General features: G+C 35.4%; 1 protein-coding gene across 5 annotated transcripts in view; it reads left to right on the plus strand.

The window, feature by feature from the left end:
• The window catches only part of LOC136030903 (serine/threonine-protein kinase DCLK1-like), a 109,905-nt gene that overhangs the window by 72,904 nt on the left and 20,846 nt on the right, over window positions 1-16,155 (plus strand). For all 5 annotated transcript variants that reach the window (XM_065709998.1, XM_065709995.1, XM_065709999.1 and 2 more), the window contains exons 8-9: window positions 8,239-8,385; window positions 13,841-13,987. In XM_065709998.1, coding sequence (XP_065566070.1) covers window positions 8,239-8,385; window positions 13,841-13,987 — 294 coding nt within the window. The remainder of the gene's footprint in view (window positions 1-8,238; window positions 8,386-13,840; window positions 13,988-16,155) is intronic.

The following is a 16,155-nucleotide window of genomic DNA, read 5'->3' on the forward strand; positions in this document are numbered from 1 at the left end:
TGATTTCTAATAAGATTTTGAGAAGCGAAAGATTGATTTTGCTTTCTTCAGTAAAAAAATTGCTTAATATACTAATGAAAAGAAACACTGTCTTTATTTATCTGTCACATTAGTCTTACATTGAAATTGCAATTTGGTGGCTGAGAAAGGGGTATTTTTTTTCGGACATCATTCATTGGTGTTTTTTTTTGTTCTTGGATTTAATCTTTATGATTAAGATTCCTTCAGTCGGTTTCTTAGTCTTGTGCTCAGCCCCCTCTCCAGCATATAGATGTGCTGTACCTGATTTGGCTCAAGATCTTTAAAGGACCTTTTGGAGAATGGTGCCTAAGGATGACATGTTGATCTGCTAAATGGTCCTTGAGTTGCTCAAGAGTGATGCTAAGGTGCTGATGGTGCTTAAGGAACGCATTTAAATAAGAGCCAAGATCATGGTATGATTCCTGAATCAAAGTACATCAAATAGGTATTTCAGAAATGTTGGCCATTTTACACCTTGTTGAAATTATAGTCATACAAGAATGTGCAGTCTGTGTGATCTAAGGCTGAAAAGTAGGGCTCTTGTTTTCAGCTTTTTTCTATGTTTACTTTAATATCACTTGGAATGGATGGTATAAATTGATTGCAAGGGGCAGGTCGAGATAGAGCCTCTTTTTCTAGGCATGGTCCATTGGTAGGTCTTGTTCCTGGACTTCAGCATTTTTGGACTGCTTTTTTCTAACGGGAATTGGATCTACTCTCACAACGGTAGAAAACGTAGATCTATTGTTTTTATCTTTGTTTAGTAAAAAACCTTACATATTTCAGCGGAAATCCATTAAACACCTGTATTTTTGTCTATTCCTTGTGAAGAAAAGAAAAAAGAGAAACATTTTGGCTTGTATTTGCTAAATTAGGGTTCAATTTATGTAATTAACTCCATAGTTTGGGTTGATTTAAAGTTATGATAATGAGTAAAACCTATGCCAGATCATATCAGCTTTTATAGTTTTATGGGTTGCATGTGATCTTTTGTCTGTTTTCGTCAAGAATATTGAGTTGTTCCAGTTATCTGTTTTTTTTTCTTTTTTTATTTTAACTCAAGAAAAGAAAAGGTTTTCAAATCGCTTTCATATAAAAAAAAGAAATAACTTCATTAGTATTTTGTACAATTCTTTAAAAGGTACACCACTAAAGTTGCCATCGTCGAAGACTCTCTAAACTGTAGGTTTATAGCCCCCCTCCCAATATGAAAAAAGAAAAATTATGTTTTTGCTTAAGTAACAGTAATGTATGTCTGTTTTTCTGTCTCCCTCCCCCAGGGACCATCCTATACAGCCAGTGTTCGAAGAGCACCGAGAGAAGACTCTTTTTAACGCAAATATAAATATTGTGTCCTTGTTTGATTAATAAAAAATGTCGCACCACCATAAATCGTAATTTTTGCCATTTTGTGCTGCAAAACATCGATTTTGGTCCAAATTTGGTGAAAAGGCTGAAGATTGCGAATTCTGAGGTAGCCAATCAATTTTTATACCCGAAGACCCTTAACTGGAGGTTTACATTCCGATTTTTGAAAATGATGGAAAGTCTCATTTTAGCATGGGGAGCACGACTGTTGTTCTGTGTCCTTTTTTTCTCTAGAGGTCGTCGTATCGACCCAGGGGTCTTAGATTATCATTGGGGGCATATTTCAACATAAGTTAACAGTTATAGTTGCTTTAATAGGTCATAAAAGAGATTGCGCCGCAGTCTAGTGCAACTTTCTGCCACAGAAAAACAATTTTGGTCGAATCTGGCCAAAATACCGACGGTGGAAAATTCTAAGCCAATCAGTCCGAAACTATTTAAAACTGTATGTAAAATCAACTCCTCTCCAAAATCTCTCCTTTCCCCACACTTCCTCGAAACCTCAAATTTCTTCATTGTTTTTTTTTTCTTATAATTTGTCCTCCTATGCGTGCTTCGGGCAATGTTCTTCAACCCGTGTATTAGTCTCCTGAAATACATGCCCTCATCTCTTCCCCCCTCTAAAGGTCAAGGAACTTTGATGAACTTGGATAAACTTTGTATTTTACATTCGTTTTTGAGTTTCATGATTTTCGTTTGCTTAAGTGTTAATTTGTGGGTACAAAGATTCGGGAAAGAGGTAGCCAAGAAATAAACACCCTTGATTTGCTGTTCAATGCTGTATTGATGGTATAACACTTATTTCTGTAGCAAATATCGACAGTGTTGTCTAATAAAAAAAAATCCTGCAAAATTCATGTAAATGCTACTTCGTGAGAATCAATCCATTTTTAGGTACCTGATGTAAACAAATTGCTGTCTGGACAAAGTTTTTTTTTTATGTTTTGAAGAAAGTAGTTGAACTAGATGAATAAAAATTACAGAGATTTTCCTTAATTGACATTTGAGCTAATTTCATAGAGTGTTTTTTTTTCACCTGGTTCTACTAATTTCGTTAAAATATAGAGGAAAGTATTTCTGAATTGCCATTAAATCTAAATGAGTTGTTGATATTGTAGATTTGCAGATCGAATTATTGTTTGACAAAGGACTTCTGTCATGATCCTAAAGATAAAAGCTTAATTTTGTTTTTAGAAGAACCAGAATAAAGGAATCTGATGGAAGTTTGTATTACGAATTCAGGAAGCAAGCATAAATAGAAGTGACGCTTTTTTTGCAAGTGTTCCTGGTACTACGCACTAAACGTGTAAACCATATTTTGTGTAAAAAATATAGTATAGCTAAAGCAGGATATTTAATAAGTTACTGAATTTTCTAAATGTACTTTCTCTAAGATGCTGGTGGTAATACACCCTTCGGGACTATTATCTATATGATAAGGTTGTACGTATTTCGTCGGGAAGTTTGAGAGAGCTAGGTAGTCAAAACCTACGATTGCTGCTCTTTTTCTTCTTCTCGGTTTAACGTTAAAAGACTGCTTTGCAGTCTATGCAATATGTATCCTTAAACGTAGCTTAAGTAAACTGACAATATATTTTCCTTTAATAATAAAATCTTATAAATTATTGGTTTACTAAAAACCGAACTTACTGGAGTTAGAATTTTAAGTTCAATGCTAAAGTTTATCGATACCGTGCTTGGTAAACAGAAATTGAGAGCCTTATAAAGTAGTTTTCAATTTTCTGTAGGTTACTTAAAGACATTTCCGTCCGTAAAACTATAACATTTTTCGGCATTAGAGTAAATATTGGTTGTTATCTTTTATATATTATATCAGGGAAAGTTAGTGTTAAGCAGATAAGTTGGATAAGAGGTGCCCGAACGCACTGCTAATGCTTGACAAAAACCTAACCTGAAAGATATTGAATGATAATGATATATACACTTAATATTATTCTGGGGATAATGTTTAAAACCCGCACTTTTCCCAAGATCTCAAACTTTGGAATGGAATATCATGAACTGAGGATAAACATTTCAAATGAGCTACTGTGAATTCGTAATATCTAATTAAACTTCAAATATTGTATGGGGCACTGACGCTCCGAAAATAGGAAAAAGAGATTTTCAACTTTAGGACTTATCCCAATATATCGGTGTATTTATCAGCGACAACAGAACGTTATTTCATGTACTTAATGTAAATAAAACGATTTATGCTCAGTTTCCTTCGGTTCTATACGAAAATTTTACTTTTTTTCATATTTAAATCTACAAAAAGGTAGTTTCTATGAAATATGCTACCAAGAATTTATTTGTGTTCTTTTTAATCAAACAGTTCGTGGTAACTGTAGTAAGGAGCGACCCGGCTCAATAGTAACCAAAACTCTAAAAAATTGAATTTTGATATCAATAGCTACATCAAAAGAATCACATTTTAATGCTGATTTTAAATATATAAGTTTCATCAAGTTTAGTATTACCCATCAAAAGCTACGAGCCTGAGAAAATTTCCTTATTTAGGAAAATAGGGGGAAATACCCCCTAAAAGCTGTAGGATCTTAACGAAAATGACACCATCAGATTCAGCGTATCAGAGAACCCTACTGTAGAAGTTTCAAGCTCCTATCTACAAAAATGTTGAATTTTGTATTTTTTGCCAGAAGACAAATCACGGGTGCGTGTTTTTTTTTTTTTTTTTTTTTTTTTTTTTCCCAGGGGTCATCGTATCGACCAAGTGGTCCTAGAATGTCGCAAGAGGGCTCATTCTAACGGAAATGAAAAGTTCTAGTGCCCTTTTTAAGTGACCAAAAAATTGGAGGGTATCTAGGCCCCCTCCCACGCTCATTTTTTTCCCAAAGTGAACGGATCAAAATTTTGAGATAGACATTTTGTTCAGCATAGTCGAAAACCATAAGAACTATGTCTTTGAGGATGAATCCCTGGGGGAGGGGCTGCAAGTTACAAACTTTGACCAGTGTTTACATATAGTAATGGTTATTGGGAAGTGTACAGACGTTTTCAGGGGGATTTTATTTTGTTTGGGGATGGGGCTGAGGAGAGGGGGATATGTCGGAGGATCTTTCCTTGGAGGAATCTGTCATGGGGGAAGAAAAATTCAATGAAAAGGGCGCAGGATTCTCTAGCATTACTATAAGAAAACAATGAAAAATAAACATGAAAACGTTTTTTCAAATGAAAGGAAGAAGTAGCATTGAAACTTAAAACGAACAGAGATTATTACACATATGAGGAGTTCTAAAAATATTTTAGCATAAAGAACGAGGTAGGTTAGGAGGAGATAAATACCTTGCTCTTTACGCTAAAGTATTTTTAGCGATTTCAACTATCAAGGAGGCACACTCGTGCCTCTATAAAGAGGCGACACACGACAATGTTAAGCGATCTTCGGTTCCAGTGGTCGCAGACGGATGGGGAGGGATGCATTTCGTAGCCCGAGCTCCAACTAAGAAACCTGCAAAATTTCATCCCCCTCCAACTTTTTCTTCATGGGGAAAATCTGGCCGAAAGTTTCGACCTGTCAACCCAAGCCCCCCTTTAACGTTGTCCGATCGGGCTGAAATTCACAAGTTAAGAGACGCCTACAGGTCACATCCGACATCGGATCTGGGTGTACGAAGACTCATTCGATGCGGAATTCTTCGAGTAAGTGCCCATGAAAGTTTCGTAGGAAAATCTTAACCCCCCGAAAGTTTCGACCCTCCAACCCCCCTACCCCTTTTAACGTTGTCCGATCGGGCTGAAATTCACAAGTTAAGGTCCCCTACGGCCCGGGAGCTTATCCGCGAAATTTCAGCTCGGTCCGATAACTCCTTCCCTGTTTTCCAGAAACCACCCATTAGCTATTTAATTAACGGATTTCTCTCCATAAGAGCCCATGTTAATTTGAAATTTTTAAAAGCTATTGAGAAGTTATATTTACTCACATGCAAGTTATTAGCTCAGTTGGTAGAGCGTGAGACTTTTAATCCTCGGGTTAAGGGTTCAAGTCCCTTACGGGAGGTTTTTTTTCACAACATCAAAAATTTTTTGATAACACCTGGACAGCTTATCATTTAAGAGATAACAGAATATTAGCTTCTTATGAGCAAAAGAAACATTTCGGTCATTCTATCTATTTTTTTTTCTATTTTATACAATGATTTAAAAGCGGGGGGGGGGTTCCTCTCCTAATTCCTGTACGAGGAGTACAGGAATTATTAAATTACATCCACCATGGATTGTAGAAAAACGTACAGAATTAATATGAAAATAAATTAAACCTGTACAAAAGAGTCTTTAAAAGCGGGGGGTTTGCCTCTCCTAATAGTCTTCTTATAGTCCTAATAGTCTAATAGTCCCATGTTAATTTTTGAAATTCTTAAAAGTTACGAATATCAACATTCAAGTACATCAAAATAATCAGCTCGGCACGGCGAGAATGATTGCAAGCATCATAAAAATCCAGCTCCATTCCAGATGTCCGAAATAAGTGTGATATAAATGTGCTTTAAGTATATATTTTATAGCCTTTAAGTGCTCATTGCCAATTTTTAGGCGAATTTTCAAATGTTTTGAAGAAGTTTAAGTTTTTCTCGATTTAATGAAACGTGGATATTTACTTATTTTATATAAATAGTTGCTAAATAAGATAAATAATATATAATTTACTATAATTACCTAAAGATGTTTCCTATATGAGAAGGCATTTTTAGAATAAATTCTTTATTATAGGCTTTTGGACGTAGCGATCAAAATAAAAGTGTATACTTTTGTTAACACCTGGACTGCTTATCATTTGAGAGATAACAGAATATTAGCTTCTTATGAGCAAAAGAAACATTTCGGTCATTCTATCTATTTTTTTTCTATTTTATACAATGATTTAAAAGCGGGGGGGGGGGTTGGGGGCGGCAGCCACCCAACTTCCTCTCCTAATTCCTCTACGAGGAGTACAGGAATTATTAAATTACATCCACCATGGATTGTAGAAAAACGTACAGAAATAATATGAAAAAAACTTCGTTTTCTTAAAGAGTTAAAGAGGCTGCGTCCCAAAGTCGAACCTTAAAACGTGCAGGAATTAGAAGAGGCAGTTGGGGGGCTGCCGCCCCCCAAACCCCCAGCTTTTAAAGACTCTTTTGTACAGGTGTTTTGTTTTTTTGCTAACCCCCCGCTCTTGGCTTCGGAAAGGCCCTCTTTTAATTAACAAAAAATTGAAATGAATGAATAATGGAATAACTTCGAAAAATGTTAAACACAAGAGGACAGGAGAACCATTGCGCCGAAACTAGTAATTAGTAACAATGAAGTCCCCCCACAAAAAAAAACTGTACAAAAGAGTCTTTAAAAGCTGGGCCGCCCCCCAACTGCCTCTTCTAATTCCTGTACGTTTTAAGGTTCGACTTTGGGACGCAGCCTCTTTAACTCTTTAAGAAAACGAAGTTTTTTTCATATTATTTATTCTACGGCCGTTCTGATTCAGGGGTCATTCTTAAAGAATTGGGACAAAACTTACGATTTAGTGTAAAGAGCGAGGTATTAACGAGGGTACAAACCCCCTCGTATACATAATAAAAATATAAGGTTATGAAAGTTGGTTACTTAAGTTAATTCTTAAGTTACGTATATTTTTTACTAACAAAAATGTTCGTTGAATATTAAAAGTTCTAGTTGCCTTTTTAAGTAACCGAAAAATTGGAGGGCAACTAGGCCTCCTTCTCCACCCCTTATTTCTCAAAATCGTCTGATCAAAACTAAGAGAAAGTCATTTAGCCAAAAAAAGAATTAATATAAAAATTTCATTTTAATAATTTATGTGCGGAGAGCCAAAACCGAACATGCATTAATTCAAAAACGTTCAGAAATTAAATAAAAAAAAACTATTTTTTTAAGCTGAAAGTAAGGAGCGACATTAAAACTTAAAACGAACAGAATTTACTCCGTATATGAAATGGGTTGTCCCCTCCGCAATCCCTCGCTCTTTACGCTAAAGTTTGACTCTTTGCCACAATTCTACTTTTTAAAATAATTAAAAGCTTTAGCGTAAAGAGCGAGGGATTGCGGAGGGGACAACCCATTTCATATACGGAGTAATTTCTGTTCGTTTGAAGCTTTAATGTCGCTCCTTACTTTCAGCTAAAAAAATTAGTTTTTTTATTTAATAATTCAAAAAAAGGAACTGAACACCTTCATACAGAATGGTATACCGCAAAGCTCAAGTTTTGAATATTTCAGAGGGAGTGAACAACTGCTTGAAAACAGATAAAATAAAAAAAGAAGTTGGACAATAAACCTTATGGCTAATACGAAATTCTCCAAACAACAAAATGAACCAGCCCACCAATAGATTCCCGAAAAAGGAAAAAGAAAATCACTACCTGAAACCTCTGACACCAAAACATTTTATTTTTTTATTAACTATATTATTATAGAACAAAATTAATCCCTTGTCTGTTCTCTTTGGAAAACGTATTTCAATATCTTTCAGGTTTTGGAAAACATTCCTCCTTTTTTTTTATTGTTGTTTTTGTCTTTTGTGTAAACCAAAACTTGGTATGGACATTATTTTAAATCGAAAAATCCCAAGTCGGCAATAATATATATTTAGTTTTAACCAAAACCCATACCAGATATCTCAGAGCCTTTTAATCGATTCTCCTACTTATTCGGTCATAAAACTTTTTTTTTCTTTTTAATGTTTCAAACTCAAGTTTAGACAATATTTTCTAAGTAAAAAACCCATCATCCGTGAAATCAAAAATAAATAAAGAAACATGGCTTGCCTAATATATGCTTAAATTTACAAAAGAGGAAAATTACCTTATTGAATTTACATTTGATTTATAGGGTGGCGATTTATTTGATGCGGTTGCAACAGCTGGGAAGTTCTCAGAGCCTGAAGCAGCACAAATGCTTAGAGATCTCTCATCGGCCCTTGATTACTTACATTCAAACAATATTGTCCACAGGGACATCAAGCCTGAGAACCTACTGGTAAGTGGATGATTGGATGTTTCTTCTTGGGGTCTTAATTTCACCTCTAAGCTTAGAGCTAGCTGCAGAACATAGGAAAGATGTTGTTTATGAAAGTATAATATCCTTTATTAAGCTGTGAATGTAATGTGCGAAGCTTTATTAGTCTAGAATACTGTATTTTACTTTAGACTGTCCACTCAAGGCTTTGAGCTAGTCGTAAAACATAAGAAAGGTGTTGGTTGTGAAAGTAATTTATTCTTTACTAAGCTGTGAGCGTAATATCCTTGGCTTCCACTTCTAGGGAGATTGCGCTATTTTAGAGAAAAATCATTCTTTTAGGGACATGTATTTTGAATCTATCGCTTTAGAAGAACCCGGGGTAAAATAAGAATTTTCTGGGATATTCAGAGAAAGTTTGATTTGTTTGTAACGAAGGCTGAAAAATTTGCACATGATGTCTTGTTGTTGACAAAAAGCTCAAATGTTGGTTGTCCTGAAAAAGCTGATGTTGATCATCAGCGCAAAATTCCAAAAAAGCTAAAATGTGGAATAATATGACATTTTTTAGTAATTAAGCTAGCCTAGTATTTAGTTTCATTGCAAACAATACCTTTGTTTGGTGTAGACTACCTACACAAGGGGGTATTATTTACGCTCTGTAGTTATTGTTAAATGGGAGCATGCGACTTATGCACTCGGGGATTCTTTCAATCTGTTGGTGAATCTTTTTTCCCGTGGTCATCTGTAAATTCGGTGGGCAAAAGTTCTGAAAGATTGTCAGCAAAGGCTTTATTTAGTGCGATCGGGATATCTAGCGGACAAATACTGGATTTTTTAAAATGTGCAGTTGTCTATGTCCGAAATCCTTTCCATCATTTGGATATTATTTTGCTCCGTGCTAAGCGTAAATGAGCACCAGCAAAGTCGGACCTCGTGCCTGTTTTTTGTGAATGGTGCTTTAAGGGATTTTTAATGTCTAATTTTTTTCTTATTTCTTATGTACTCCACTTTGTGTTTCTTCCTTTGTGTTTTCATAAAGAAAAGTCAAAAGTGATTGGAGGGCAATCAGCCCCGCTTATCATTTTTCTAAAGATATCCAATCAAATTTTGAGATAGCTAAATTGTTGAGCGTAGTTTAAGGGTCAAGTAATTATGTCTTTGCGGATGACAACCCCCCAAAGCCCTCATGGCTATACGTTATAATAGTTGTCCATCATTTTTAACTTTTCAAATAGAGCATCAGTAGCCTTTGTAAGAAACAGCCCATCTGGCACGTACGCAGAATCTGGTACCCTTTGTATCTGGCCCCGAAATTTTGTGAAATGTTTAATTTCCCCATGGTTTCTTGGGGTTTCTGGCAAAAGTAGGACATTTATTAAGAATCTAGATACATGTGTGAAGCCTTTTTGGGGGGATTTTACAGCGTGCAATTATCCGGTCAAGTCACTGCCCAATTATTAACCAATTTTCTGTCTAAATTTTTACCCTCTTTGAAGTAATTAGCAATTGCACTTTTTTTTTTTCTTTTTTTTTTTTGTAAAGAGAGTTTGCTTTCCACAGTAAAATAGAATTATCCTTGATATTAGGGCATTTATCCCCCCTTTTCAGGATAAAGTACAGCTTTTAATGGATCAATTTTGGAAACTATCATTTTTCATTAGAATTTGCTTTTGCAGTAGATGAACTACCCCCACAGCACCCATATTGCACTGTTAACCCTAAAATTTCCCTTTCAGTGGGATATAACAGATTAATCACTGGTTCTAAATCGCTATGAACATAACCTGAGCCTAAAATGTACTTTTGAGGCTTCAGTCTTCTTCCCCCTATCCGCTACAAGACTACAGATTAAAGTTAATCTGTATTTTCCGATATACGTGCTTTTTGCATTACTAAATAAAAAAGTGCTACTTTATATCTGCTGTTTAGAAGGTTTTGCCCCCCCCCTCCCCCCGAAAAAAAATTCCTGCGTACGTGCCTGCAGCTCATCTAACAAGTTCACTGGTGACCTGAGTGAGTACTTGATCTGAGGACTCGCAATGGCGAAATCACAAACTTAGAACTGCGTTATCTCCTACTGAGGTCCCGCCTGAGCATTTGTTCAGCCTCCTGAAATTGATCAATAGACACCCAAGACTCGGAAAGTATGACTTGTTCGGCTCAATTACTGGTTGAAAAAAGAAGATTAATCTGTCAACTGTCAGCTTACAGGAAGATGTCGCTGGCTTCAAGACAAAGGCTTACGCCACATGCGATAAAGTGCCAAAAATGACGCTTATTCAAACTTTGTATGCATTTTCGTTAGTGTGAAAGATGCTTTACATTATCATTTTCTAAAATAAGATAAGAACCTGATGCTGCGCTGTGATTTTCATATAAACTTTCTAGAAATCTAGGACAAAGGTCCTTTTTTCTAAGTACGAAAGTCAGGAGAAATCAGACCTAAATACGAGAAGATTTTGAAAAAATTGTTATGAAAATACTGAAAATTAAAAATGAAAAGTTAGAGCACAGATAATATGCCAAGCTCTACTAGTCTAGAATCTAATAAAGGAAAGATATTGATTGTGAAGTCATTTGTCCTTTATCGAGTGGTGACTATAATGTGCTAAGCTCCACTAGTCTAGAATATAAGTATAAGAATTTGAAAATTGATTTTTTTCTTCCTGAAATTGAGAGAAAATTTGTATTCCAAAATAGGTGGCAAGCGTTTATGGTGTTGCATGGAATAATTCTAATTTCGGGTAGGCCTTGCTTTAATTTGACATTTATTAAAACAGTGGACCCCCATCCCCTCCCACGGTCAGATTCTGTTTACTTGCCCATTTCTAATAAAAAAAAATCCAAGGAAGAAAGGAGAAAAGTATATTTCTATTAATACAAATTATTTTTATTTTCTCTTTAATGTATAACGTATGAAAGGTGTACAGCGCGGAGTGAATTTCTATTGCAAGGCTCAAGCTTTCACCTGAGCGAGGCGAGGGTCATCTGCGCCCACCAAAGGCCCGAGCTGCCGCCAGAGTAATGTGAAGGTCGAAAACCCGAGCTACCGCCCAATCAATTTATGATCTTGTCTAAGCAAAAGGAGGGCCACCAAAATGTTTTTGATGCAGGCTACTATACATTTTATAATATACATGTATATTTTTTTTATATAATCGTTATATAGTATATTTTGTAAAATATACTTTATAAATTATTTAAGAAAAAGAGTTTTCTGTATGGAAGAGCCGAAAGTCGTTCCTAGCACCCGACATTCAAAAAGAAAAGCAAAAAAAAAACCTTCAGTGCTTGTAGACTACATTAAAAAGAAATTCATCAAAGCATTCTATGTTTATGCAATGTGCATAACTGAGGCTTTTTTTTTGTGATTTAAAAGGCTTAATCGGGTTCCTTCTGTCATATAAGGCAAAGTCTTTATTACCGGCCTGTTACTTTCTCACTGGCACTATTGTGGATGTCCTATTTGTCACCAAATGATATAGGTATTTTCTGTGTTTCTTAAAGAACTCTAAAATTGTTGTATAAACTGTTTTGTAAGGTTCCTTTAGATAGTTTACTGACGATATTAGGGCAATGTAGATTTGGGACAATTAAATGTTGATATGTTATTGTTTTAAGGAAATTATAAATTTTCAAATTCTCCATTGTGTACACTTTAAAATGAAAAAAAATTCTTAAATGTTAGTAAAATGTAAGACAAACTATGTTTATAGAATTCAAAGTCAGATTTAATCATTTTTTTATGTTTAATAGGTAGGGTAACTAATTGCTTTTCGGACAACCTTGCTTTTATGTTTTAAATAATGATTTGCTCATTTTTTTTTAAAAAGGGATTTTTTCCTTTCAATTTATTTATTGTTGAATTTTTTTAGCCTTTTATTTTGAATTAAAAAACACAACCAAAATGTTCCATCCCTTATAGCTGAATTTTTATAGCTGATTAATTCTGAAGTATAGCATCAATTATTTGTATTCGTCACCAATCTATCTACACACGTGGTTTGCGCATGAGGACCGCGAAGTACTGTTCACTATCAAAACAAGAGGGGAAAATTACTCTAGTTTACATAAAATCTTATTGATAATACTGATAATTCAGATCCTATTCGATATAAGAAAGATTAGAAATTATGTAATACATGACAATCGGAAAGTTCATCACAAAGAGAGGGTCCATGAAAGGTCTCCTTTCCTAACAAACAGTCTAAATCGCCTGTTAAAATTCAAACTACAAAATAAACCCCGTTTACTGTTGTCTAATAAGGAGGTTTTTGACCTGCACCAGATACTACTTTGTCTACAGTTCGGATCCTGCACCAGACCCTATACTGGAATTGATGTACGACAAAAAACGAAGAAAGCAAAAAAAATAAAAATTATTAAGAAAGAGACAAAACCAAATGAGGGCAATTTACCGCCAGTGAAAAAAAAGAAAAGAAAAGACTGGTATTTTGGTAAGACTTTCACTTAACCGTTCTCGGTGCAAAAGAATAGCTAACTTTCGCTTAGTCGTTCTCGGTGTAAAAAGAAGAGATAACTTTCGCTTAGCCGTTCTCGGTGCAAAAAGAATAGCTAACTTTCGCATAGCCGTTCTCGATTCAAAAAGAAGAGATAACTTTCGCTTAGCCGTTCTCGATGCAAAAAGAAGAGATAACATTCGCTTAGCCCTTCTCGGTGCAAAAAGAAGAGATAACTTTCGCTTAGCCGTTCTCGATGCAAAAAGAAGAGATAACTTTCGCTTAGCCGTTCTCGGTGCAAAAAGAATAGCTAACTTTCGCTTAGCCGTTCTCGGTGTAAAAAGAAGAGCTAACTTTCGCTTAGCCGTTCTCGGTGCAAAAAGAAGAGATAACTTTCGCTTAGCCGTTCTCAGTGCAAAAAGAAGAGCTAACTTTCGCATAGCCGTTCTCGATGCAAAAAGAAGAGATAACTTTCGCTTAGCCGTTCTCGATGCAAAAAGAAGAGATAACTTTCACTTAGCTGTTCTCGGTGCAAAAAGAATAGCTAACTTTCGCTTAGCCGTTCTCGGTGTAAAAAGAAGAGCTAACTTTCACTTAGCCGTTCTCGGTGCAAAAAGAAGAGATAACTTTCGCATAGCCGTTCTCGATGCAAAAAGAATAGATAACTTTCGCTTAGCCGTTCTCGGTGCAAAAAGAAGAGCTAACTTTTTGAAGTAACTTAGACACGGTGTGTATAGTAAATACTCGGAATCGGACAAAATTGAGTCTTTTCGGGTAAGAAGGCCGATAAGGGTGACGGTACCGACATATCTTTACGGATGGCAACCCTAGATAGAGATCAACCGCTTCACTGTTACGCAACTTCCATCCCAAAAATGAAATTAGTACCAAGAAATCAATTGCTTAATCAGAACCTTCCAATGTTCCGTTTACTATTTCTCATGTAATTATTAAATTGTTAGAAATGTTACCTTGTGTGAATTTTTATTTAATTTCTGTTTACTAATTTTTAGGTTTTTGAAGCAGAAAATGGTAGAAGGTCTTTAAAGTTGGCCGACTTTGGTTTAGCGCGAGAAGTAACAGGACCAATTTACACTGTGTGTGGAACACCCACTTATGTTGCCCCCGAGATCCTGGCAGAAGCAGGCTATGGGCTAAAGGTAAAATGATAGCTCTTTACTAGCTTCCTCAAGGCTGAAAATTTTAGAAAGCGATTTTTGAAAGGCAGTGAACGACACATTTATTAATAAAACATAATGAAAAATGAACGTTAAGAAAGAAAAACACTTTTATCTCCAAATGCACAAAAAAGTGGGGAAAAAATTTTTCCACCTACCCGGAGAAATTAAAAATTTTAGGACTAAAAATGATAGCATTGGGTCGCCGTGACATGGGAATCATTCTTAAATAGTTATAAAATACGTTTCAAAGTTTCACCTTTCAGTTTAAGTCTATTTTTTCAATTCTCTCAATAGCAGGATTTTCTTCTTCTTTTTTTTTACTTTTTAGCGCATCCCGAGTGAAAGTGTTGATTTTTAAAGTTTTTTTTTTATTCTTCTTATTGCAATCATTTTAGTCTTTGTTAAACCTTTAGGAAAGAAAGTATTTCCTTCTGTATTTTATCCTAACAAAACAACTTATGCTCAGAGTTGCCACCTACTGTTATCCAAGGTTGGCTCTTTTTCTCGAAAACAGGGTGCTGCAAAAGTGCTACACAAAATGTTCGTCAAATTGCGGTTTTTACAAAGTATTTATTTGGTCTAACTCATTTAAAGAAGAGTTCCTAATCACCCATTTCAGATCGCTTCAAACGGTAGATGGGCTTAGGTATGCATCAGAACAGTAGGCAGGGGGCGTTTGGTTAACTCTACCGCCAAAGTATTTAGGTTTTCGGTAAATTGCCAATGTAAGTCGTCTATTTTTGCGTTTTCAGAAGTTTTCCCCCTTCTTGTAAATCTTGACCGCCTCAAAACGAATACCAGTGTACGAGTCTGATTAAGATTTTTACTTAATTTTGGAAAGCTTTTACTCACAATCCGGACTGGTTGGTGATATCAGTGGATGTCACTCCACACGCATTGGAGCTGTAATAATTATAGTATTATATTTCAAAGCTTTTCAGCCATGTAGAAAAATGTATATGTTTAACACTATAATAGGTATGGCATTAACGCGCGGCTAAATAAAGGCTAAATGTGAAATCAAACTATCGCTTCAAACGGTAGATGGGCTTAGGTATGCATCAGAACGCTTCAAACGGTAGATGGGCTTAGGTCAAACGCCAAAAAAAATGTATATGCGTAACACTACAATAGGTGTGGCATTAACGCGCGGCTAAATAAAGGCTAAATGTGAAATCAAACTATCGCTTCAAACGGTAGATGGGCTTAGGTATGCATCAGAACGCTTCAAACGGTAGATGGGCTTAGGTCAAACGCCAAAAAAAATGTATATGCGTAACACTACAATAGGTGTGGCATTAACGCACGGCTAAATAAAGGCTAAATATGAACTTCATTAGATGAAAATCTAACAATTTAACATAAGACTTGTGACTGAGCAGTCAAGAAGGGAATTTAATTCGTACAACCATCATGAATAAGACACATATAAGATTAACAATAAGTAGATTGACGATAATAAGTACACACATAAGATTAATAGAATAATGGTTGATGAGAATGGACAATAGTTTTATCCTTTTATAATTTTACTAAGTACAGCTATATACCTAGTTGGTGTTAATAGCATAACTTAAAGCAGCTCCTCTGAGGAATCTGGGAAAAGCTATTACAATACTTGACAATAAACGTGTACAATGGAAGGCGTAAAAGAAAAACAAAAAAAAAACATTGCGTATACTCTTTTTTGAGGATTCCTAAAAATTGTTTTACCCACTTTCCAAAACTTGAAGTCCCCTTACCTCTCCTAACCCCTCCCACTTAAAAAAAATGGAAGTTTCAGCTTGATCCCCTATTCAGAAATGATAAGTTACTTGTGTGTATCAAATAAAAAAGATATTCAACTGAAAGTAAGGAGCAGCATTTAAACTTAAAACGGACATAAATTATTACGTATATGAGGAGGGTCGCCCTCTCCTCAATACTTAGCTCTTTACGCTTAACTTTTTTCTAGAACTTTGAAAAGAGTTTATCAAACAGTTCGTATTAACGAGCTGTAAGTAAGGAGCGACCCGACTTAATAGTAACTGAAAGTCTAAAAAATGGAATTTGATATCAATAGGTACACTAAAAGAATCTAATTTTTATGCTGATTTCAATATATAAGTTTCATCAAGTTTAGTCTTACTTGTCAAAAGCTACGAGCC

This window comes from Artemia franciscana, chromosome 9 (assembly GCF_032884065.1).
Source record: "Artemia franciscana chromosome 9, ASM3288406v1, whole genome shotgun sequence".
NCBI classification, from domain to species: domain Eukaryota; kingdom Metazoa; phylum Arthropoda; class Branchiopoda; order Anostraca; family Artemiidae; genus Artemia; species Artemia franciscana.